The sequence below is a fragment of the Camelus dromedarius genome, chromosome 1, assembly GCF_036321535.1.
Source record: "Camelus dromedarius isolate mCamDro1 chromosome 1, mCamDro1.pat, whole genome shotgun sequence".
Lineage (NCBI taxonomy): Eukaryota > Metazoa > Chordata > Mammalia > Artiodactyla > Camelidae > Camelus > Camelus dromedarius.
The window spans coordinates 118,609,178-118,633,326 of NC_087436.1; the positions used below are offsets into that span (position 1 = coordinate 118,609,178).

The 24,149-nt window shown below is 50.0% G+C and overlaps 1 protein-coding gene across 2 annotated transcripts in view; it reads right to left on the minus strand.

The window, feature by feature from the left end:
- The window catches only part of CRMP1 (collapsin response mediator protein 1), a 67,789-nt gene extending 44,173 nt beyond the window's left edge, over positions 1-23,616 (minus strand). The window contains exons 1-2 of one of the 2 annotated variants that reach the window (XM_031437604.2): positions 23,146-23,616; positions 246-334 (exon numbers count right to left, since the gene is read on the minus strand). In XM_031437604.2, coding sequence (XP_031293464.2) covers positions 246-334; positions 23,146-23,526 — 470 coding nt within the window. In that variant the 5' untranslated portion in view covers positions 23,527-23,616. Of the gene's footprint in view, positions 1-245; positions 335-18,895; positions 19,106-23,145 lie in introns of those variants that run through there. The other variant, XM_064488192.1, reaches the window with a different exon arrangement.
- Between the last annotated feature and the right edge of the window lie 533 nt (positions 23,617-24,149).

Consider the following 24,149-nt stretch of genomic DNA (forward strand, 5'->3'; position numbering starts at 1 on the left):
CGGCCCCTGCGGGCCGGGTGGCCCGCCTGAGCACCGTGGCAGGGAGCAGGCATGGGGCACGGGGCACACGGCAAACACAAGCCCCTTCTCCACCCACGGTGAGCGCCCCCACAAATCTCCCCACCCCTGGGAGTCACAGGAGCCATCCCATTCATTCTGGGGCAGAGCGCCAGCCTTCCGTCCCCGCTAAGGGCTGGGCAGCCTAGCGGGGTGGGCTTCTTAAAAGGTCTGTTTAGTCAACCCACTTTATGAGTCCGTCTTCCAGGTAGACGTCGGCATAGAAGGACTGGTCATCGTTAATGATCCGTCCGCCTTTGATGAGGAGCCGGTCACTCTGAAAAGCCAAGCAAAGTAGTGTCATTAAAGAAAAGCCAGGAAATGTTTTTGTTCTTTCTAACTTTTAACATAGAAAGTTTAAATCGTTTCTAAAGGGAAGATAAGGCATAAAGAGCCCCCTCACAGCCATCACCCAGATGCTTTCAATACTTCAGCATTCTAATATCACCTACCTCCCCCCTCCGACACTTCGGCTTTTTTTTTTTTTTTTGCTGAAATATTTTAAAGCCCAAATATCACATCATTTCACCTATACATACTTCAGTTTATAATCTCTGTTAGGAGTTTTTAGATGAACATAATCACAATCCGTTATCCCAATAAACCCAATTAACATCAATTCTTTCATGTCAGTTAATAGTCAGACCACATTCAATTTTACTTGATTTTCTCAAATACGTCCTTTTAGAGTGGGCTGGTTGGAATCAGGATCTACCCAACGTCCAAACTGCACCTGGTCCACAATTCTCTACAGTCTGTTAAAAATCAGTGCTAGCCCCTCCGCCCTTACTGTCTTTCATTTGTTGAAGAAACCAGGCCATTTGTAGACTAAGAATTTCTCTTACAGCAGTATTATTGAATAGAACAAACCCAATTTAGGGACATTTTAAAAGAGAATTAAATGACTAAAAACTAAATGCAACTCTTCCAGAAAAACCTCCCATTGTTGTTCTCATGTTTTGCTCCCATTTCCCTGTATTTCCATCCTTGCGCACGTATCCATTCACTTGTCCGTGCACCCGTCATACTGGCCAGTTGCCTCGGCTCCAAGCCCAGGGAGGAGCCTAGAGTAACCAGGGTAAAAGGTGCTTTCCTGGAGATGATCAGGGAGAGGCAGAGGTTTAACCAATCACGGGACTTGAGAGATTCCACAAGAGGACAAGCACAGGGTGTCCACCACGGGAGCAAAATGAAAGGGCTGCCAATCGTAGTGGGGGTCAGGCAAGGCAAGCTCACATCTAGAAAATAATTCAGGTGAGTGCTGAGTGCCTGGGCAGAAAGAACGGGTGTGCCAAGGCCCAGAGGCTGCAAAGGATGCAGCAAACTCTAGGAGCGAAAAAACCATACAATTGTGTCCTTTTTGCTTTTTACCGTTTTACCGTCAGCCTATCCCAAGTTATTCCATGTTCTGCATAACCATGTTCAAATGGCTACAAGATAGTCCACTTTACGGATACACAATAAATTGTCTAACTGCTCCCCCACTGTTTTTTTCACTGTTTCACAATGATACATATTGCTACAGTGAACATCTTTGTGCACAAAGTTTTCCCCTTAATTTGGACTATTTTTTAGGCTAAATTCTCAGAAGTTTAACAACTGGTCAAACAGTATAAACCTTGTTTGTGGCCCTTGAGAAATATAACCAGATTGCTTTGCAAAAGTACGTCCCCAATTCTCCATCATGAGATGGCCAAGCATCCTTGGTTATCATTCATATTTGTTAATTTGCATTTCTGGGAGGCTGAGAATTTTTTTGCCATGTGCATGTTCACTATTTCTACTGTCTCCTAGCGAAAGATGTGGTGATGGATAGAACACAGCCTGTGCCCTTCAGCCCCACCCCTCAGGCAGGAAGAGAGACAGTGAACAGATGGTACGATTCACAGCCGCCGCTTCTGAGGAGGTGTCCTGCACAGGTTCTCCTGAAAATGGAGCCTGAGACAAGGATTTAGAGGCAGCAGTGATTCCGGGAGGTGATTCCACGAAACAGAGTGAGGAAGTGGGCAGAGGGAGGCAGGCGTGGAAATCTAACACAGGGTACACTCCGATCTGGCTAATGCTCTGAGCAGCTGGATCAGGACCCTCTGAGGAAACTTCTAGAGCTAGAATGCACCTCAGATTGGTCCCAGTGGTCCCGTGGTATCAGCCATGAGAGGAAGGCAGATGATGCTGCAGAAGCCCGGAAAAGAAGGGTTTCACCCAAACTAAGGATCAGGAAAGGCTTGCTGAGCAGAAACAAAGCAGGCAGCCTGATGCTCAGAACCATCTGGTGGCTCCTTGCATTGGTATATTCCCCTCAGAGTGATGTTCACCAAGTCAGTGAGACGCTACTTCATCTGGAACCCGACCATCTTGGCAAAGCGCACTCTCTGACTTGCTTCAGGTCTCTGCTCAGGGTTACTCACCTGAGAGCCCCCACCGTGGCTGCCCCACCTGCAGACCCCACACCCCTTACCCACCTGATGTTTCCGCAGTGCTTCATACGGTGCATCTAACCTGTCGTATATTTACGTGTCCGCCTAAAATGTGACTTGCCCCACTGACATCAGAGCTCGGTGTGTAATCCCACAGGCACAACTCACAGCAGACCAACTGCATACACGCTGATGCAGACAGATGGTGCCACCTAGAGCTGTCCCTGCAGCTCCTTAAGAGACTCAGCGCCATGGGGGTAGAGATTTCATCTGTTTCCTTCACTGCTATATCTCCACTACCTTGGACACAGCCTGGCCAGATGGATGGATGGATGGATGGACGAATGGATGCCTGAAATGACTCTCAAAGGATAAATGGCTGAAGACGGAGAGAAAAGGCATCACTGCCAGGAGACAAGAACCGTGAGCCATGAGCCAAGGAAGAGGAGCTGGAACCAGCATGTCCTGTTCTCCAGGAGGAGGGTCTCTGGAGGAGGCGGCTTCAAGCCCAGTCACTTCCAGGCCCCACACCCTGCCTCTTATCCACAAGATAGAAGCCAGTCACCATTTGTGCATCCCCAGGGAGGGAACTCAGCGTGGCCTCTGGGATATTCCAGGACCCAGGGAAAGGGGCGTGGCTCTGCATACACAGGAGGAGAGACACGCTGGTGTGCAGGCTTCCCCGGGCACCAGAAAGAAGGGAAACAGGAGTCAGTGGCAGCTGGTGCCTGGTTTCTGGAACACGGCCTCCCGCAGGCAGCCGTCACCTCATCACGTTTGATAAAGGGCTTTCCAGGCTAATCCCGAAAGGTGGTATTTAATGTGCCGTGCGTCAGAAGATCAGCCCCGCCCTGCTCTGCTCCTGGAATCAGATGTTCATATCCATGCACCCCGCCTCCGCCAGCTACCAGCAGATGCTGTGCACGGCTACCACAGGTCCCAGCTCTTGCTGTTCTCAGGAACCAGCGTATCTCTCTCTCTCACACACACACACACACACAGCCACAAGAAAGCAAGAGCTGATATGACCTTTTCCTTCTCTTCCCTAAAATTTGCACTGTTTTCCCTTTCAATGGGCACTTTCAAAACCATGTCCTTTAGAACTCCAGCCCAGAGGGGTTGTAGTAGATGTTGATCTAAGAGGCAATTCCCAGGTGTAGTGAGTTTACAAAAATCTAGGTTAAAGAGAAGCAAAGATCATTCTCATGACAGCAATTCCCAGATCCTTTACTCCACTGATGTGCAATGTGAATGAATATTCAAGAGGAAAACTGAGTTTGATCCTTTCTAAACTTAGACTCTTTCATTTTGTGGAACATTTGACAAGGACACTTTTCCTCAGACGACATCAGAGGAAATGCGCTTTACAAGAGCGATGCTCTCCATGCCTGTTTGCATGAACGGTTCTTGTGGAATTGACGTCTGATCTGACCTCAGGTGGATACACGGCCTGAAGATGGGATGACTTCCCAAATTCACACAACCAATAGGGACGAAGGTCAGACCCAAGGCTTCCTAACTTACAACTTCCTGTCCAGTGTTCGCACCATCAAACACACTTCTGTCACATTTTTAAGCATTTTCACCATCAGATTTAGAAATAACATGACAACCTAGCTCCCTAGGGCTCCCTTTCTTCATGCAGGAAATGTCAGTGAAAAATCCCAAAGAGATGTACACTGAAAACAGTGAATTTTATGGTACGTAATTTTTAAGGATTTAATAAAATGAAAGTCACACATTTGAAAGAAAGTAACTCTCCCCTGCCTGTCCCTGGACTGCCACAAGGGGCAGTTGGCAGAGATGAACAATGACAAACTCTGTACAAAGATCACCGCTAAATACCTTGAAGGAAATGAAATATTCTATTAAAAATTCAACACAAATTAAACAGCCAGAATATGTCAGAGACTGCCCATTCATTCCACAGTGACAGCAGTGACCTAAAGCGACTTACGCTCAGCACGGCTCATGTCCTTGGATCAATACTGTGTAAGAACAAAATGTCCAGAGTCAGACAGGTGCAGCTTCCAATCCCTGCCCACTTGTTATCCATGTGACCTCACCTCTCGGAGCCTCAGTTTCCTCATCTACAAAATGGGGATAATCGTTCTCGCCTCATAGGGCTACCGGGAGAACCCCCGGGGTATGTATGTAAAATGCTTAGCCCCAGCCTGTCACTGGTGAATACTCAACGGCGTTACACATTGTTTATTCTTTGCCATTTTCTGTAGAAGGAACTACAAGCAATAAATATTTGCTTAAGGAAAGAGCATATGTGGCTAAAAGAAATAGTTCTTGTCCTTCAGGGTTCTCAGGCCAGTGGAGACTGAGCCATCAAGAGACCTTTGCACTCCAGTGTGGGAAGGGCTGGGACAGAGAGGAGTGCAGGGGTGATGGGAGCTCAGAGGAGGCCTCCACTCCAGCCCTACCGGGGGAATCACGCTTGTTCTGAGCTTGAAGAATGAGTAGGAATTAGCCACATGGCAAAGAAGAGAAGAGATGCAGAGAGAACGAATGGCAGGGTGAAAGGCGTCGGTTGGGAGGAGCCTGGCATACTTGGGTAAGTGGTTTCCTCCAGCTGAAAGGTGACCTTGGTGTGGGGAACCTGGCCAGGTACGTAGGCACCAGCTCACGGGGACTCTAACGCCATGAACAGAGGGGAGTCTGGGCTGCTCACAATGGTAGTGGAAGGGATACATCAGGAGTAACTCCAACATACAGTTTCTGAACTGAGACATCACCTAAAAACTGGGCAGAAGTGGAAGAAGGGAAACTGATAATCTTCACGCTTTCCTCAAAGCTGGGATTTCTCACTAGGAGTAAGTGTCAGCCAAGTTGACAAAATGAACCAAGGCCCTTAAAATTGTTCACGACTTTAAACCTAGAAATTTAGTACTGGGAATTTGTCCTCAGGAAAATATCCCCAACAGGGTCAAGGAATTCTACACAAAGAGATAAACCAGAGTTAATTACAGTCCTATAACCTCACCTAAGCTACTAAAATATTCCCCAGGAGTTTTTAAGTATAAACAATATTGCTAGACAATAAAATGTTTGGTGAAAAAGCAAAATACCAGATTCTCTACATGGTCGGTCTTTCTGGTAGCACTGGACTCCCCCCAGTGGAGACTTTGGGATGCCTCCCCCAGCCCCTGTTGCCCCTTGCACGCCCTCCTCCCACAAGAGTCATCACTTCACATCCACACACCATTGCTCATGTGCTCATCTCCTGCTGTGCTAGATGCCCCTCCACAGCCAGGATTTATCTGTGTGAGTCATCTCCAAATCCCCAGGGACCAACCAGGGACTTCACACAATTTTTAGCAAATCTCTGCTGAGTGGGAGGAAAAGAGGTGACAGACAGGAGGAAGGGGAGAGGGAAAGAGAAGAAAGAGAATGTTTGAAAAGACAAAAGGAGTGAGGAGAGAACAGCAGAGTGAGATAAAAGAGTGATTAAGAGGGTGGGAAAAATGAAGGAAAAGAGGGAAGAAAGAAAGGAAGGAAGTGGGGAGGTGAGAAACAAAGAAAAAAGGAGGAAAGGATAGACTGACATCAGAAACCTCTCTTTTCTGCTTTTAAAACTCTCTGAAAGCCTGGGAATAGAAGCTTGCTTAGTGCGAAGCCTGTACAATACAGATGAGGCTGAAAGGCATCCTCACAAGGGGCCCACCTAAGCCTTGGTGCTGGGCAGTCATCGTGTCTCTACTGCCAAACGCCCTGGAGTCAGAGGAGCAACCCAGAGACGGGAAGGCCCTCTTCTCCAAACCTGCAATTATCTCCACTCCAGCTCCAACCGGGAGGGGTTGGCAGGATGCCTTTGCTCTCTTCACAAATATTAAGCCCATGTTGAGCACTGCTTACAAAAACTAGCTGTTAAAGCTTCAGACACTCTTACCCACACAACAGCAAAATAAACAACAGTCAGCTTCAGCTGGCAGGGGAGGTGTGGATCACTGCGCACTTTTTGCATCACTGTCTACCCCAGAGCAAAGCATTAAGCCTCCCTGCACTCTGTTTCTCCCTCCTGCATGGTGGGAAGAAAGTCTGTATTTCCATTGCAAAGTCAGAGGAACAGAAAGCCCATTCAGGTCTGGGGAGACTTAGAAGGAAGAAAAAAGGTGGTAGTCTCACCAAACCAACACTTACCCCAAATCACTAGTTTAGCAACCTTGGCTATCTGGAAAACAGCAGAGAACGAAAGCTGTCATTACAGAGACTGAGAAAGACAGTGACTATGTCATCAAGGAGGGCACATTTGAGCTGGATTCTGAAATTGATAAGTTCATGAGGCCAAAAAAATGGAGAAGGGGAGCAGTCCAGCGAAGTAAGGAGACTACACACAGACACGGTGTTCTGAAAGTTCCACGTTCCGTGCAGTCAACAAGGAGACTACAGCGCAAAGTGGGTGCGCTGTCCGTGGTTCTGAAACGCAACTGGGCGCTGGGACAGCAAGGTTTCCCCAAACCCTGGGACACTGAAGATCCCTCTCCATTCTACCTCATCCAGCTCTGGAGCTCCTCACCGCTTTTCTTTCTCAGCTTACCCGCATATCTGTAATATTTACGTTCCTAGAGAGCAAAAATAGTCATGGATTCTGTTTCACAATGTCTGTAGATGGTTTCAAGTACTTTTAACTCTTGGTGCCAACCGTTCAATACTCTAATTATCCCACCCCAGGAAGATGGGGGGAGGGCACGTGATACCCTCATGTTCCCTCTCCTACAGGGCTTCACTAATGCAGACACTGGAATCTGGGGTCAGTGAGTGAGTGAGTGCCAAGAACAGATCTCAGAGATCTTCACACTGAGAGGGCAGCTCCCTCTGTGGCTGTAGGTGCACACAGACTCTGATGAGGCTGCTTGATTCATCAGCGGGACTGGCCTTAGAGTAAATTAAATGACCAGTTACTCCTGAAAAGATGAAGAATCTCGTCCTCTCCAAACAGCAAACATGAAAATGAGTCTCAAAAAGATAAAGGAAGCTTCATCTGGTAAAATGTGCTTGTCCCTGCGTTGAGTACAGGTGGAATTGCTTTCTCATAAGGCAGAGAAATGTCAAGTTAAATTCTGAAAGTTACTAGTTCTTCAAACTCTACAAGCCACTGATATTAGGGCTCATGCTTGCAACTCAAACATTCAATAGGACAGACAGGCACACATCACTCATGTATGTACAACTCACAACATGGCACGGGAGCCTAGATAACTCTGAAAATCCACCGAGGTTGCCTGTTGAATATTCCAATCCAGGTGCTTTTGTAAAGATTTTCATTTGCCAGATCTAGTTTATGGGGCCAGGAACGTATGCTATTAACAAACACCTCAGATATTCTTGATGTAGATCCTCTGTGGAAGATCATGCTACTTGTTTCACAACTCTTCTTGCTCTCCCACCCTTGCCATGCTCCAATGTGGGTGCAGGGCTCTCCCAACCCCATCGACTGTGGGTATGCCTATGTGACTCACTTTGATCAACAGAATGAGAGTGAATGTGAGTGCACCAGTCTGAGCACAAGCTTTAAGAGGGAGGTGGGTTTCAGTTCAAATTTTTGGGAGTTATGAAAACCACAGGACCCAAGGAATGATGCCTCCTTCAGCCTGAGTCCCCAAATGAGAAGATATGAGGAATGTGCCTGACCCGAACAGAAGCTGGAAGACAAATCTAGCTGAGCCGTGCTGAGCCTCTGCCACCCACAAACCTGTGAACAACAAATAACTATTTGTTGTTGTAAGCCACAGAATTACAGGGTTATTTGTTATGCAACATTTATTGCATCGAAGCACATTGATACACTATTCAGATTCTGTGCCAGAAGCCACAGCCACGGTGATTGCTGAGAAATTTTTCTAGCTCAAACACTTCACAAATCCATGACTCTGTTCCTACCTTTAATGAATGGAGCCCCTTTCCTCCCAGGTTCCCTGCCAAGATCTCCCAAACAGGCTCCTTGCAGCATTAAGCCTCCCTGCACTCTGTTCTCCCTCCTGCATGGTGGAAATAAAGTCTATTATTTCCATCGCAAGTGCTGCCTACAGTGTGCAGCTGCACATTCATATTGATTCAAAGGAAACCAGCTCATTTGCCTGTGGTTTTGCCTCAGGGGACAGCCTGTCAGCCGGCGGCCCTTTGCTACACTTTCCAGGAAAGTAGCCCTGGAAGTGGCAACAGGCCTGAGACTGAATCTAATTAACACACATTTGTTCTCCACACACATGAGTAGGGTACATGGTGGTATTTTACTCCTTCATGAATCAGAAATACAGGTGGTCTCCATGGATTACAGGCCTTTTCTGTGAGCTCAGGGCCATTTCCATGACAATTGCAATTTTAACAGCGTGATCTCAAGCTCCATTGTACCTGACAGCCATTCAGGAAAAACTCCCTGATGGGCTGAGAATCTGGTTTTAAAATAACATACCTCTATCATGACCCCAGGAGTGGATAAGGTCTTCAGGCTACCGTAGAAGGATCATGCTAGCTAAATCTGTATATATGTCTAGACCTACTTCTGCATTTCCTTGTCTCTGCTTTTTACCTTATATAAAGCAATCTGAACAGAAACCCGTTGCCTTTAAGAAAATCATATTTCTGAGTACATACTAAACATCAGTTCTGCATTACAAGGGGTTTTCATTTTTAATTCTTAAGTCACCTTAGGAAGTGGGTATTATTGCTACAAATCAGGAAACTCAGACAAGTCAAGTGATTTACTCAAGGTCACACAGCCAGGAGATGGTGGACCCAGATTTGAACCTAGTACCACATGGTACCTATAGAGTGACAGCCCAGTGTCCCCTGCTGGTTATCCCAGTGTTCTTTCCACTATGCCTAGTTAAAATGTCTGAGGCTCCATTCCCTGCTTTGCAAAATGGGGATAAGCAAGAATAATCCATACATATCCATATGCCAAGCACCTCACCAGCCCTCCTGATAAGGCTGCTGCAATTGCGGTTGAAAGGGTGTAAGGCAGATTAGAGGACTCTGAAAGTTACAAAGGGCTCTAAGTGATAAGGTATTAAATGCGAGAACTATTCACTTAATAAACATTGGCAATGCCCCCTGAGCCGGCTACTTCTGTACTTATTATCTCATTTAATGTTCATTTAACAAAGAGGCGATGTTGTCTGCTGGTTAAGGACACAGGGGCAGAGGGCAGACTGCCCGAGTTCTAATCTGGCCTCACACTTACTAACCATGTGCCTTAGTCACGTTCACCTCTCTGTGCTTCAGTGTCCCAAGATAATGCAGAGAAAGGTTTTGAAAGCTAAAACAATTAATACATGGACAGTGCTTAGCACCTATATTTTAAAGTCTTTGCAACCTGGGGAGATAAATCTCATTCATGTGCCCAGTTTCATCTTCAGATTCTCTCTAACCTCCCACACTCCAAACTCAACTCTTTCATAGATGTTGTCGCATCTGCTCCAGAAATGTCCTCATACCCACCTGCTGATGTCCACCTCCCACTGCACCTGCCCAGGCCAGCCCTCCTTACCTGTCTCCCTGCTGCCTGTCTTGTCCCCTCCACATGACAGCCAATGACTTTTCTGACCCACAAATGCAACCATATCATGTCTCTCCTTCAAACCTTTCACCACCTTGTCCTCGCTTATAAGACAGAGTATGCCCTCAGGCTCTTTCTGGCCTGGCCTCCTCCCTCTCCCGGGTTTGCACCATATTCTGACTCTTGAAACTGCAATTTCACACCCTGTGCCTTTGTCTGTGGCGCCCACTCACTGGACTTCCTGCCACACCTGCTCTGCCCATAGATTTCCAACTCGTCAGGTGCAGTGTCCTGCCTCCATGAACAGGTGTTCGCCCTACGGCACAAGGCTTGCATCTCTGGTCCGCACTGTCTCACAAGTGCATGACAATTCATCTTTCGGTTCATTTTTATATGTCCATTTCCCCCCAAGAGACTGTGAGATCCTTCACCACAGAGACTACAGCTTATTCCCACACAGCTTCTTAGCCGGTGACCTGCAGCAAGATACTTAATCTCCGTGTGTTTCGGTTTTTTTTTTTTTTTCCTTTTAGTGGAGCTAATCAAAGCACCCACCTCACAGGATTACTTAAGATAATAAGTTAAAGCTCTCAACACACTGAACACTGGCCTATGAAGCCCAATGCTTTGTGCTGAATGTTCTGTGTCTGTGCATTTGAAGAAGCAGGGGAAAGCTTCTAATGATTTTACCAGCTTCACAAAAGAAGCTATGGCTCTGGAAAGTTATTTAAACCAGTTTCAAGGTGCCCAATAATTTAAGCTTTATTTTGGACCCATTTTGTTCTACAAGCTCAGAAATAAAAGACAGTAAAAAGAATTAAAAATGGAAAAGAGGAAAAAGGAAAAAGGAGAGAAAAATCTAAACATTGTACTTGGAAACTGCACTAGATGAGGAATAAAGAACTGGGGCTGTTTTGGAAAAGAAAAGATCCTAAGTAACTGAGAAATATCTTTCAGAACTTCTAGGAATATCAATGTGGAAAAGGAAGAAAACTATGAAAATTCTGAGACCAAAAGTAGGGCAACAGGCAGCCTCTCACTCTACATACAGAAGACTTTCCAACAACAGAGCTATCCAAGAGTAAAGCAGACTGCTGTGTAAAGTGGTGATCTCCCTGTGATTGGAGGCAGGCAAGGGGGGAACACCAGAGGGGGACGGGGGTGGAGAAGAAGCAATGGACATTCTTTCCTGCTACCTCAAATGCACAAACCCAGAAAATTTTACATAATTTAAAAGGTTACTTTCGGCTTTAAGGTAGTATACATCAAATATTTGCTTAGATTTTATTAGGATTTAAGCCTAAGAATATGATCTGATATAAAATAGATGGCAGCATAATTTGGAGGCAGGTACAGAATCTCAAGCAGCCCCCTCTTTACTTTGTACAATTCTACATCAGATCCACGTAGTTTTCCCATGGAATTGACCCCAAGCTCTACTACCAAGTCATTATTCAGTCAAGGTCCTGGGGAGAAGTGCACTTTGATGATCCAACATTTATATGAAAGATTACTCCTGTAAAAGCTTGCTTTTAATGTGAAATGAAGTGAAGCCATTAATATGCCAGATCTGCTCTCTCCCCTCTGTCAAAGTACCACTTTGCAAGTCTTTATTCTTCAGCTCCAAAACCCCTTCACGTTACCCTCATCACCTTCTGGATGGTAATACCCAAATGTTAATTCCATGCATAAGACGTTCTTTAAGGAAGGTCAAATGGAAAAGTGTCTTAAGACCTCACTCAGGAGAGATGCACAGCTTGCAGTCCAGTTTTTATTCATCCACTCACCGAGTATGGAGTCCCTGCCATGAGTCACCGGTGCGTTAAGAGTGCTCCGGAGGAGTTGCTGAGAAGAATCAGACATTGTCCCAGTCTTCCAAGTGTGCACATTCAAGTGGACAAACCAAAGTTACTGAAGTGGGAGTGCTTCCAATTCCCAACCCCAGGAGGGAGATTTTCCACAATGATCACAGCTTATACAAAGGCAAAGGGCCAGAAAGGGTGAGCCTGGTCAGAGAGACTGTTCCAGGTGCCTGGGACACAGGCCCAAGGAAGGAGTAGGGAGCTGTAACCTCATATGTCCACAGCCATCACTTCCCTCCTTTTACCTGTTTACTCTTGTTTTCTAGATTTCTGGACCAGTCTCTCTGTGAAGCATCCTAGATCTCATTCCACTTCCCAAACCACCAACACTAGTATAGAGCTGTCTTCTGTCACTTTGAACAAAGTTATGATTTGGTCTTTGCATCTCTCTATGGCAATGAATCTTAACTTTTTCTGTGTTCTGGACATATTTACAAGTAGTATTAAAATCTGCAGCATTCTTGATGGGATTAAAGACCTAAAACAACACCAAACAAGTCAGCAATCATTATCCTGTCATCCCTACTACAGTGTGACTGTATCCATCTCACAGGGCCTTTAATGACTCCTTAATTGCACTTGCTTACTCTTCAGCACCATGGCGCTGTCCACTACCCTGACCCTGTTCTCTTATATGCTCAAGGGGCAGTCTTCTGACGTTCCCTTTCCATTACAAGAGCTTCCTCTTTCTCACAAGAAAGTCAGACTCCACTCAACACTGTTCTGCTTGTGAGTACACAGGGCTCCACCTGATAGCTGTTACTAGAATGACTTGTAGACTTGGTTGTAACAAACAAACTGTGAATGCCAATCAAAATGTAGCAGAACCTCTACAGAGGACTTTTTCAATACATCACCGTGCTCACAGAAACACATGGGCTGAGAACCACTGGTTGCTGGAATATCTCACATTTTCCTATTTTCTACCAGTGCCTCTTATACATAGGTCCCTAATCTCTATCTCTGGGCCTTGCCTCTCATCCCCATCCCATTCTGTGTTTTAGTTGCCCAGTGAGACACCTCAATTTGATGCTCTTTCTCAACTCTGATTCAGCCTGGGAACCAATGCAGATCTTTTCTTCCAAACTCATCCATTACACTTTCTGACCACCCCATTATCAGCTCCAAGAGGTGTTTATTAGCATCTCTTAGTGAGCCAGAATGTACACATTTAGTCCTCATGTCTCCTCCAGAAAGACTAACATTGGGCTTCTCCTCCTCACTTCATGCCTTGATTATGTGACTTCCTTTAGCCAATGGCTATGAGCAGATATGAAAGGGCCACAGTTAAAAAGAAGTTCTTAAAGGCATTTCAGGTTGATTCTAGTCTCTTGTGCTTCCATTCTCTGTGCTCCCTCAGCCTGGGTCAAGGTGAGTAGATACAAGCAGAGCCACTATTCACAGCAGCCAGGGGCAAAGCTACAGCCAATCCAGGCCCTCATGCAGCTTGAGCAAGAAATAAATGTATGTTGTTGAAAACCATTGTGACTTTGGGATTGTTTGCTATGGAACAAAGCTGACTAATACACCATCCCACAGTAAGAATAATAACAGCGAGCCCACAGAGTGCATACTATGTGCAGGTGCTATTCTAAGCATCTTGCATATATTAAATCATTTAATTCTCAGGGAAAAACCCCTATGCAGTATTAATATTTTCCCATTTTACAAGTGAGAAAATTGCTGCACAGAGAAAATTTGCCCAAAAATTTGCCCAAATTGCACAGCCAGTAAGTGTAACAGCTAGAATTCAAACCCAGATAGTCAAGCTTCAGAATCCACATTCTTCCATGCTGCCTTTATCACACCATCTTCTCACCTCAAGAACTTCCAGAGGCTTCCTATTACCACAGAATAAAGTCAGAGTACCCTATAACTTGGAGCTGAATTACCTAATTCAACTTTGTAAAGAAAAGTAATCTGAAGCTCAGAGAAGAACTGACTTGTCCAAGGTCAAATATCCCATTCACATTTGAGCCAGATTTAAACCCCACGTGCTATTTCCATCACTTTGGGTGTATTTTGTCTGACTTACAAAGCCTTGTAGAACCCCCTCGATCTCCCAGCCATTCAAATTTACTTCAAGTTCCTCACGCCTTGAATTAACAATGTAAAAATCCTTACTCTCTTCTGACCATATTCATTTCCCAGCCCAGGTCTTGTCCATGCTGTTCCCCCTGCTTTGCATGCTCTTCCTTTGTCTCTACCAATCAAATCCCTCAACACCTAGCTCACTCCATCCCCCAAGCCCCAAAAGGCCACCTCCTATTGCTTCTGCCAACGATGAGTTCTCCTTTCTCTGAATTACTCTAACACCTGTGATTTAGTCCACAGTTTACCCTCCAGTCATTTTGAAGTCATTCTATGCATGTGCAATTTTTCACTTAGATGGAAAGCTTCTCAAGGTCAGGGTCATGTAAATAAAAATATGTATTTTTAACTGCCCATCATACCCTGCACAGTTCAAGGAACAGACAGATATCCAGTTAACATTCACTGATCACCCGTCATTCTGAATTTTCATTTCCTCAAAGAGAGAGCCTGAGTTCAGGGAAGGGAACTATCACCTGTTAGCCACTGACTATGTGCCCGGCACATTCACATATGTCATGTCATGTGTTTCCATGTATTCAGTCTTGGCCAAGTTTATTACAAGAAACAGGCAGTCAGGGCTAAGTTGCCATAACTATGTTATGGAAGATACCCTAACTCAGTATCACTTTTATGCCCTCTGAAACACTTTTAAAGAATTTAACTTAAAATAATTTTCCCCAAAACATTGTAAACTGACCATACTTTAATGAAAAATATATATACGAAAAATAAAAAATAAAATAAAATAAAATAAAATAAAATAAAATAAAATAAAATAAAATAAAATAAAATAAAATAAAATTTCCCCTAAGACTATGGCCCACTTCTCCCTGCCTGATCATAACCTTGACCAAACCAGTAGGGTCTCTTTCTCTGCCCTGGATGACAGAAGCTCTGAGTCAGAATGAGACTCTGAGTCAGGTGCCCAGGCGCACACCTCCAGTGGTCTGAATTGCTGGCAGGTTTGGTCTCTGCTCTTCCTTGACCTTCATTCTTGGTATCCTACTTCCATCTGATTGCACTAGGTGTGTGACAAATCACTGAAGGCATCTCAAATCCTTTGCATAAAAAGGCAGGAAGATAAACTAAATATTTATAGATAGGCTGAGCGTCACCCTCAGGAAGAAGTAGGTTTTTTTGCATATTTGTCCATTACAGTAACGAACTCAGGCTGATGTAGTTTTTACTTATTGGTACCTTTCTTCCCTGCTCATCTTCACTGTTTGATCTCACACACACACACACACACACACACACACACACACACACTCACACACACACACACTCACACACACACACTCACACACACTCACACACTCACACACACACACACACACACACACAGATTTCAATCAGACAGTGACTATCTTAGCAAGGAGACCAGCCCGTCTACCCTCCCTGCCTGAATCGGATCTCTTCATTCCTCCACGGGCCACTGATGAAGCTTTAAAGTCTCTAATCCTCAGTTTACTCTTTGGAAAACAGGCTGTCTTCCTCATAGGACTGTTCTGAAAACCCAGTAAATGATCACAGGGGTCCTGATTGCCGTCACAGTCTGCAAAATCACAAATGGTCAGTACTCACGAAGTCTTATTTGTAATAACAATAATTCTTAACCGTCATGGTAGACACTCTTGCCACCCTCTTCCGTGGCTCTGTGGGGACAGAAAGATTCCGAGGGGCCACGAGCCCTGTGCCTTTGTTTGCTCAGAGCCACGCCCAGGATGCTCTACTTGCTTAACCACCACAGTAGGCACCGAAAAACAGCTTTAGCTAAATGAATTCTGGCTGCCCCATTAATCTTTTTAAAAAGCCACACATGAAAAGAGAGCTTTATTAATATTTTAAACAATCCTTGGGGGCTGAAGCCAAGCTTTTCCCCTCTTTTCAATCAGGCTACTCTTGTATCTCAGAAGAAGGCTAAGGTGGAGGAAAGAGGAAAAGACACCGCAGTCAACATGAGTAGAGTGTTTTCGTGATTCAGCCCTGCTCCCGCCTCGGTCCTCACTGTGCACTGTCTGGGATGTCCCTCCTCCTCCTCTGCTCACATACCCTCTCCTATCTCTGATTTCACTGCCAAAGCTGGGACCTTACCCGCTTTGTTCAGGTGGGCAGGCTGAGGCTCAGGGGGGCACAGAGTGAGAAAACATCAAGCAGGTGGGGACCTGGGGATGCAGCTGGTCTTTTTTTTTTTTTTTTTTAAATCTTGATCCTTTTCTAAGCCTTCTGGGTCCCTCCACAGATCACACACACCAGGGCTGCCAAAACATCTTAACTGTCTCCAGGATTTGCTCGAACTGCTCAGAGAAGCTGCACTTGGATGCAGAGGTCAGGCTCCTGTCATGCTGACTTTCCTTCGGTTTTTCCAAGGGATCACACTCTTTTGCCTTGGGGCCTTCCCCCACGTCACACAGAACCCCCTTCCTCCCCTCTGTCTCCCTCCGCATCCCAGGACGAGGCTGGGTGTTCCTGCTGTGGTCTCCCTGGCTTCCCATACCACCCCTTACAACACCCCCACACTTCGCTGCAGTTTCAGGCTGAAATGTCAGTCTTTGCTAAACCCTGGGAAGGCAAGGGCATGCCCATCTCATACCCTCTTTCCCTAGCACCCTGCACAGTGCCCGGCACAGACCAGGTGCTTATTGTTCTTATAGTCACTTACCAATTGGGTAATATTGAACATGATAAGGGTATAGCATGTGTAAAGCCACAATGCCCGTCCATTCATTTAATGGCATTCTGGTTCCTGTCACAACACGAACATTATCAGCAAAGGATCCTCAGGAAGCTGTGCGTCCTACAAAGGAGCTCCGTCCAAGGCCATCCTCTCTGGTTTCTCCTTTAAACCACAAATCTTTCTAGCTGGAGTGAACTATGTGGACCAAACAAAAGATGAATGACTCATCAAGGGCTACTTTCCCAGTAACTGAGCGTAGTTTTCAGCATCTCTCTTCCCCATGCTATTGAAGCTGTCGGAGTCACTCCGTTTGATTCTCTCTTATACATGAGTGGACTACTTGCTTCACTCAAACGGCTAAAGCAGCAGGATCAGCCAGCAGTTCTGAAGCCCTTGCTCCGTGCCTACCAAACACAAAGCGCTTTGCCAGGGTCCTCTTGGACGCCCAAGGGTCCTATCAAATGGCCAGTGCTAGGCCCACTTTGGATATCAGAGCACAGAGGCTCAGAGAGGTGGCAGAGCAGGGAGGCAAACCCAGATCCATCTGGTGCTAAAGCCTGGGCAGTTCATCTCCACTCTGGAGGGCCACAGCCAGAAGGCAGGGTGACAGAACTGGACAACTTAGGAGGCACTGTTCCCATACATCTGCCTCAAAGCCCATCTTGCTCAACTTCCTTCTTAGAAACTGGGGTCCGGAACAGGGCACAGACCTGCGGGGGGCCACAGACACAAAGGGACCTGGGGCTCCAGAACTCATCAGTCACTGCATCACCTCTACCTCCATCTCCTGCCTCGGGTCCCCCGGGGGCAGGGCTGGAGAGTCCCAAAGCCTGGACCTGCTCATATAAATATCCAGTTCATTCCTCCCACTGCCTAGCCTAGGACAACTCCATCCCTTCCATTGATTCTTAGCCGACAACAGTGTTAAGTGACTGGTCACTTACATCTCCATGTCTCAGAGGGCAAGGATTAGGGATGGGGAAGAGGTGGTCCCACCCTCAGGGGTCACACTGCTGGATGGTAACTCTGCAAAGGTCGGCTGACAAAACCTGAAGCAGGATGCAGGAGGGGCTTCCTAAGAGGAGACTCAGCCCAGAAGGGCAGAATGCAGGCCTGTTCTGGAGAGGTATGGGTCCAGTTCCCTCCCAGCCTTCCTCTCAGTTGCACCTCCAGCCACTGCTCCAGCCTCTGAGAGCTTCATGTGGACAATGCTTCCTTCAAAAGATTTACTGAGAAGATTCAATAAGGCAAGGTCCACAATACACTGGGCAGACGAGTGGGGAATGTCAGCTCCTTCCCCTCTACCCAAAGCTACTTTCTCCAAGATGCTCTGGGGCCATCTCTAAGCCTGGATAAATGAGGATGCTGGGTTTCCTGTCTTTAAACCTCAGGCATGGAATCCCTGGAGGATTCAATTACGCTCAGAATCCTGCCTCCTAGTACCTGGCTGCTCAGACACCAGCCACCCAAGGCCCGTGGGCTTCACCAGCACCTGTGGTCCACATCTCTCAGGAATGGCTTGGTTCAATTCTCATGCCAGGCAGGGAATGGGGTGGAGGTTTCTGAATCGGCTGTCCCCTCAGCTCCCCACCCTGAGACAAAGCAGGAAGACCTGGGTTCCTTTGTTTCCGGCCACACCCAGGGACATAGAGTACAGCTCAGTCCCCACTCCCATTCCCGCACCCCAGCGTTAACCCCTCCGGGGCCGCCAGTGCCGGCCCATTAGGCTATTTTTAGTTGCGGGGACGAATGGGAGGGGCGCTTCTATCATGGCGCTGTCTCTAGGTCCAGACTTCCACTCCATCATTATGGGCGGGGAGTGGGGAACGGTGGTCGATTTCTTTCCTCCCTCTGGCTGGGAAGGAACTCTGCTGCGAGGCGCAAGAGCTGGACGGTGCAAAGGCTGCACTCTGGAGGCTCAGCTCCAAGGCTGGATGGAGGGTGTTCGGACCCCCGCGCCCCTCCCTCTTTTGTTCAGCTCTGCAACCTCCCAGTCCACGCCATCCTCAGGCACATCCCGTGGGGGGAGGGGGCTGCAAGCCCGCGGGGAGAGGGGCCTGAGGCTCCAGCCCCGCCCCGCCACGCGGGGCTCCCCTCCCCCCCATTGTCCCCAGATGCTTGGGGGAGGGGGCTGCAAAGCCGAGACCGGCCCCGCCCTACCCGCGGCGACGCAGGAAGCCTCCGGGGGCCGCCCCTGAGGTCCCCCAGCGGATCCCGACCCTGGCGGAGACCACCTCCACCGCACAAAGAACGGCGAGGCAGAGGCGGGGGCCCAGCTTACCGTGATGTGCGGAATGCTCTTCTTGCCCTGGTAAGACATGGCCCCGCTCTGGCGCCCTCGGCCCGGCGGGTGAACCTGTGGGGCTGGCTTTCGCTCTGTCCGGCTCCCTTGAGCGGTTCCGCTCTGCACGGGAGCGGTGACAAAGGCCTGGGCCCAGTAAAGAGAGGGACGGAGGCTCGGCGCGTGCGGCTGCCCACGCGCCCGGCTGCCCCGGCTGCTCGGCCCGCCCGCCGCCGCCGCCGCTCGGCTGCCAGCACCGCCCGGCTGCGCGAGGAGGGCGGGAGGAGGAGGGAGAGACGAGGGCGGGAGGAGGGGGCTGCAGACAGACAGCTCCTCCCGGCGGCGCGGAGCCGAGCCGGATTCGCTCCTCTCGGCTCGAACCAGGAAGCGCTTGCCTTCCGATCTCCCCCACTCCGCCCCCCGCCCCACCAACCGCCCAGCCCCGCCGACCCCCGCCCCGCGCACACGCCCTCAGCTGGGCCCCAGCCTCGCTCTCGCGATTGGGTAGGTCTGGTTTTCAGGGCTCTTTTAAAAGCCAGAGACGGACTTCGGATGCGCTGGCAGAGACTGTGGGCAGCGCCACAGGTGTGGTGCGCCGCATCTGGGGGCCTCCCTGGAACACGTGCCTGAGGGAGGGAGTGTGAGCCGGGTGCCTAGAACCTCCCCCTCACCCCCACCCCCAGCTGCTGGAGCATTCAGGCTCTCCAGGATCTGGCCCAGCGGTCGCCCCCCTTTGGCCTTTCCGCAGCCTCCAGCCTCCGTTTGTCCATCCTCTGTGATAACTCCCTGAATAGACCAAGCAGATTTCCAGCCCCAAGTCCAAGCCTTTATTCCAGCCGTACCTTCTCTTAATATCTTAGCTCAGACATAAGCTTACCTATTCTCCCTGACTTACTGCCAACGGTTTCTCCATAAAGCCTTTCCCTGCCACCCTCTCCCATCGTTGAACCAGACTCAGCAGGAACCTCCCTGCAGCAGGGAGGCTTAGGCCCTAATGAGTGGCTGACCTGCTCTACTGCCTGCAGCCCTGCTCATCACACAGCCCCCAGGTACTGGGACCAACAGGTCACCCCCACAGCCCTGTCTACCAGACAGTGATTGCTGATTGGACAGCCAGACCATTAGCACTAAGGTCTCCACAGCCCCCAGGACAGGCTAGAGGGAAGGTGGCGAACAGAATGTCCTGCCTCCCAGTGGAGAGTGGACACCAGCCCTGGCACCCATAATCCAGATGTTGCTTTGGGGAGAGGTGGGCAGGAGACCAGGGCATAGCATGTTAAACTTCTTGATAGGAGAAGAGTAAAGAGGAGACATGGAGAGAAGAGGGGAGCCCTAGCAAGCCCCCACAGCACTAGACAGGTGCCCCAAATCTCCAGGCAGATTAAAATGCCAACCTCACTTTCTGCCTACAAAATCCAAACCTGCAGGTTCTATAAAAAGACCCCATCTTTTTTACTGTCAAGTTGCCACCCAGAGGGCAGGTGTGCTAATCATGGAAAAGCCCCCACCACTCAAGTTAGGGCCTGAAGCTCTTACCTCCACTGCCACCTGGGGGCCAGTCCTCCAGTCCAGGACCAGAGGCCAGAGATGCCTGGTCCTTAAAACGGAGATGGGGTTATATGTTCACAAAAGAGAAGCAGCTTAGTATTCCAGGAACACTAGGCCCTAAGCTTCCCATTTCACAGGTGGGAAATTGAGGCATACAGAGGTAAAATGGTATCTCAGGTACAAAGCATATTAGCTGCAGCAGAGCATATCTAGAAGCCACATTCCTGCACGCCTCGTCTAGAGCGCATTCTCCTACACTCATTCATTTCAGCCTTGGCTCTGCTGGGTCCTATATTCTTGTTGCTGACCGGAAATTTCAGGTCTTCCTCTCCCAGACTCCATATTCCCTTCCACAGCGTTGCTAAGTCCTAGGTTCCAGGAACCAGGGCGTCCCACGGTTGAGTCTGGTCAGGTATGCTCCAGGGGTGGGGACAAGACCACGTGCATATCGAGGGAGGGGCATGGGTCCGCTGTTGGCCAAAAAGACCACGGCTCCCGAGCGGACTTCCCGGGTACAAAGCTCCGCAGTCGCTCAGCCTTGGGCCTCCGCAAGCGCTGCGCCTGCGCTGCAGAAACCCCTCCTCCCTCCCCAGGAAAGAGCTTTATGGGCGGGGGAAGGGCCTCGGTACCCTCTGCAAAACGTAGAATCAGCGAGGCCCGCCCCGGAATCCGAACCCCGTGGCCCCTCAGCTCTCAGAAAGTAAAACGTTCCCCTCAGGGAGACCATGAGCCCCTTGGCTACACAGTCCCGAACCTCGAGAGCTTCTGAAGCCCTCGGAGCGCCGGAGGCGCTGCCTTTTGTCCAGTACCCGCGAAGCCATGGCGAAAGGGGAGAGAGGGCTAGAGGGGGAGAGGAAGGAAGAATGAAAGAGGTGAAGCAACCAGCGTCCCCAAGCGCCGAAGCACGGCTGCGAAGCCGTCCCAGACAGCCCAGGGGAGATGGTGGCGTTAGTGACATTGACTGCAGCTCCATCAGGGACGCTTTCCACAGCTCCCAGCCGTACACAAAGCGCTCTCGCCTCCCTGATACTCCTTCACGCCTTGAGGAAGTCTGGGAGATGCCACCCCCATTTCACAGATGAGGAAGCTGAAGCTCAAGAGGGCGCAGTACCTTGACTGGAAACCAGGGTTCTCCGGTATTGGCCCCGGCTTCTCAGTCCGTGGCTCTGAAGCCTCCCGCTTAGGCTCTGAAGCCTGGATCCCAAGCGAGGTCAGCCACCAGAGAAGGAGGTGGGCAGGAAGAGATACAGAAGGGGTTGGGACAAGGAGACGGGACACTTTCGATATCCCCATTTCTCGCCCCCACCTCCACCACACACCCCCTCACTGTAGACCTTCCTCTTGCGAGGCGCCGGATTCAGGACCACGGAGAGTTCCCGAGTTACCGGGACAGAAAGCCTGGGGCGTTGGGGATTGGGGGCAGGAGGAGACCCACTATTGGGTTGTAGCAGCCACAGGCTGACCCAGCCCCCACTTCTCAAGAAAGCCCTCCTAGATCAAGCTCTGCCTCCTCCGGTTCACTTTATGCCTCTCATAGCATTTAAGGGGAGAAGGGTTAATAAAAATGATAATGATAAAACTCATATAATAAACAACGAACATTTATTGAGTGCTCACTACCTAGCAGCATTAATTCATTTAATTTTCACAGTGAATTTGTCACCCACCCTGACCCAGGGTGGGGCCGGAGTGCTGTGCAGGGATCCCAGCACCTATCAGGGGCCTGGAACCTGAGCAGTGCTCAGACTGGAAGTTCTGGGTTAAACCGACAGCTCGCCAGCCCTCGGGTACTCCAACTTCCGTTGTCCAAGCACCTCGACCATATATCCCGAAGCTGTGTCGTCTATCCACCGTTCCTCCCGCAGTGCCCTGGCGACCCCCAGCTAAAGGGACAAGAGCCATAGGGCCCAAGGCTTGAAGTTCCCTCTCCCTGATGTTTCCCCACTTTCATAGGGGGGAAAAACCTCCGAGTCTAGGAAGCTATTGACCCCAGATCAAATCCCCGCTCTGCCTCCAGCTTGCTCTGTGAAGTGAGCACACTGGCGTCGTGCTGTGGTATTCAGGGGCGTCCCTGAAGATGTCGGTGATTGCGGGTAGTGGTTTCCAGTTCTATCTGCCAGACGATCTAAATCTTTCACCAGATATTTCCCTCAGAAAGCACAGAGGGGAGCACTCAGGAAAGGCTTAAGCTTTAAGCCCTGTGACCACAGGCATTTCAGGGAACCTCTCCTAGCGCCTGGTACCTAGCAGGTGCTCTATAATTACTAATGAGTGAGTGAATAAATGAAGGGATGAATGCGGAACGGAGCTCCCCGGCTTTTCATAAAGCAGAGAGTAGGGAGCCTTGGATGAAATTAACCCCAGAGGTACTGCTGCGTTTTAAGGAACCATGTGGCGGTTTTAGCCAACTTACTTCCCTTTTCAGAACCTCGCTCTGCTTTTCTGCAGAGGAGGAGAGGGGGACTGGATCTCGAAGGACCCTTTGGAGTCTCCCGGACTATGCTGGCCAACCCTGACCGAGTCGCACCACCTCTCCAAGACCTCCTATATGATGGGGTGAGGGAAGGGCCTTCTGGAGCTCTCCCAAGCCTGGTGGCAGTCGCCACAGCACTCCGGCCCGGGCACTGCCCTCAGGCGGCCCCACGCCCAGGCGCCCGAGGGCCCCGCCCCTTCCGTCCGGCCCACGCGCGCCCCGAGGGTACCTGGCCATTGTCCCGGCCGAGTGGCAGGTCGCGGGGCGCGGGGCAGCGGATGCGCAGCGCAGGGGGTCGCTCGTCGCGCTCGCCTGGCGAGCTGACGGCCGAGCCCGAGGGCTCGCTCACGTCGCTGGCCGTGTCCTCGCTACCGCCGGGCCCCGGCAGGCCGACAGAGTCGAGCCGGCCAGCACTGCGCGGCGTGCGCGCCGAGCCGCGGCGGCCCACGCTGTACGCGTCGAAGTCGATGGTCTTATTCTCGTAGGCGCCCTCCACCGCGGCGAACATGCCGCCGTACTTCTGGCGCGGGGTCTGCGCCGCGCTGCCCGGTCGCGCCAGATACACGGGCAGGTCGTCCTCCGTGTTCCACCCGCGCCGGCGGTCCGCCATACCGGTCCAAAGCCGGCCGCCCACCCGCGCGCCCGCCTGCCCACGGCCCTAGCCACCGCCGTGCGCCGCGCTCCGCGCTCGGTGCGGGCCCGCGGCTGCCCAGGAGCGACTGCGGCCCGGGGAGGGTAGGGGAGAGGCGGGGCGCGCGGTGGGGCGGGGCCGAGGAGGGGCTGGGGCGGGGCCTCCGGGCGGCTGTGGATGAGCGCAGCCGCCCGCTACAAAGGATCGGGAGGCGGGGACCGCGGCGAGGGCGGGGAGAGACGATGACGTGCCCTCGCCGCAGCGCCGAGGGCGGGCAGCCGAACCGCAGTGCCCTCGCCGCACCCCCACTCTCTGCCCCCAGGCCGAGCTGAGGGCTCGAGGGGAGCCGGGGGTGCGAACGGCGAGCACGCACTCACACACTCCCAAGGCACACACAGGTTGGTACTAGCACAGCAGACAATTACGCCATACGGGCACGTGCGAGATGCACTAACGGGCTGGCATATGCGGGAATCGATTACACACACGCTCCCCAGATACACGCAGGCTCGTTCACGCACATCATAGACAATTTTGCACACATATACATACTTGTACATATTCCGAGTCAATTACACACACACACACACACACACACACAC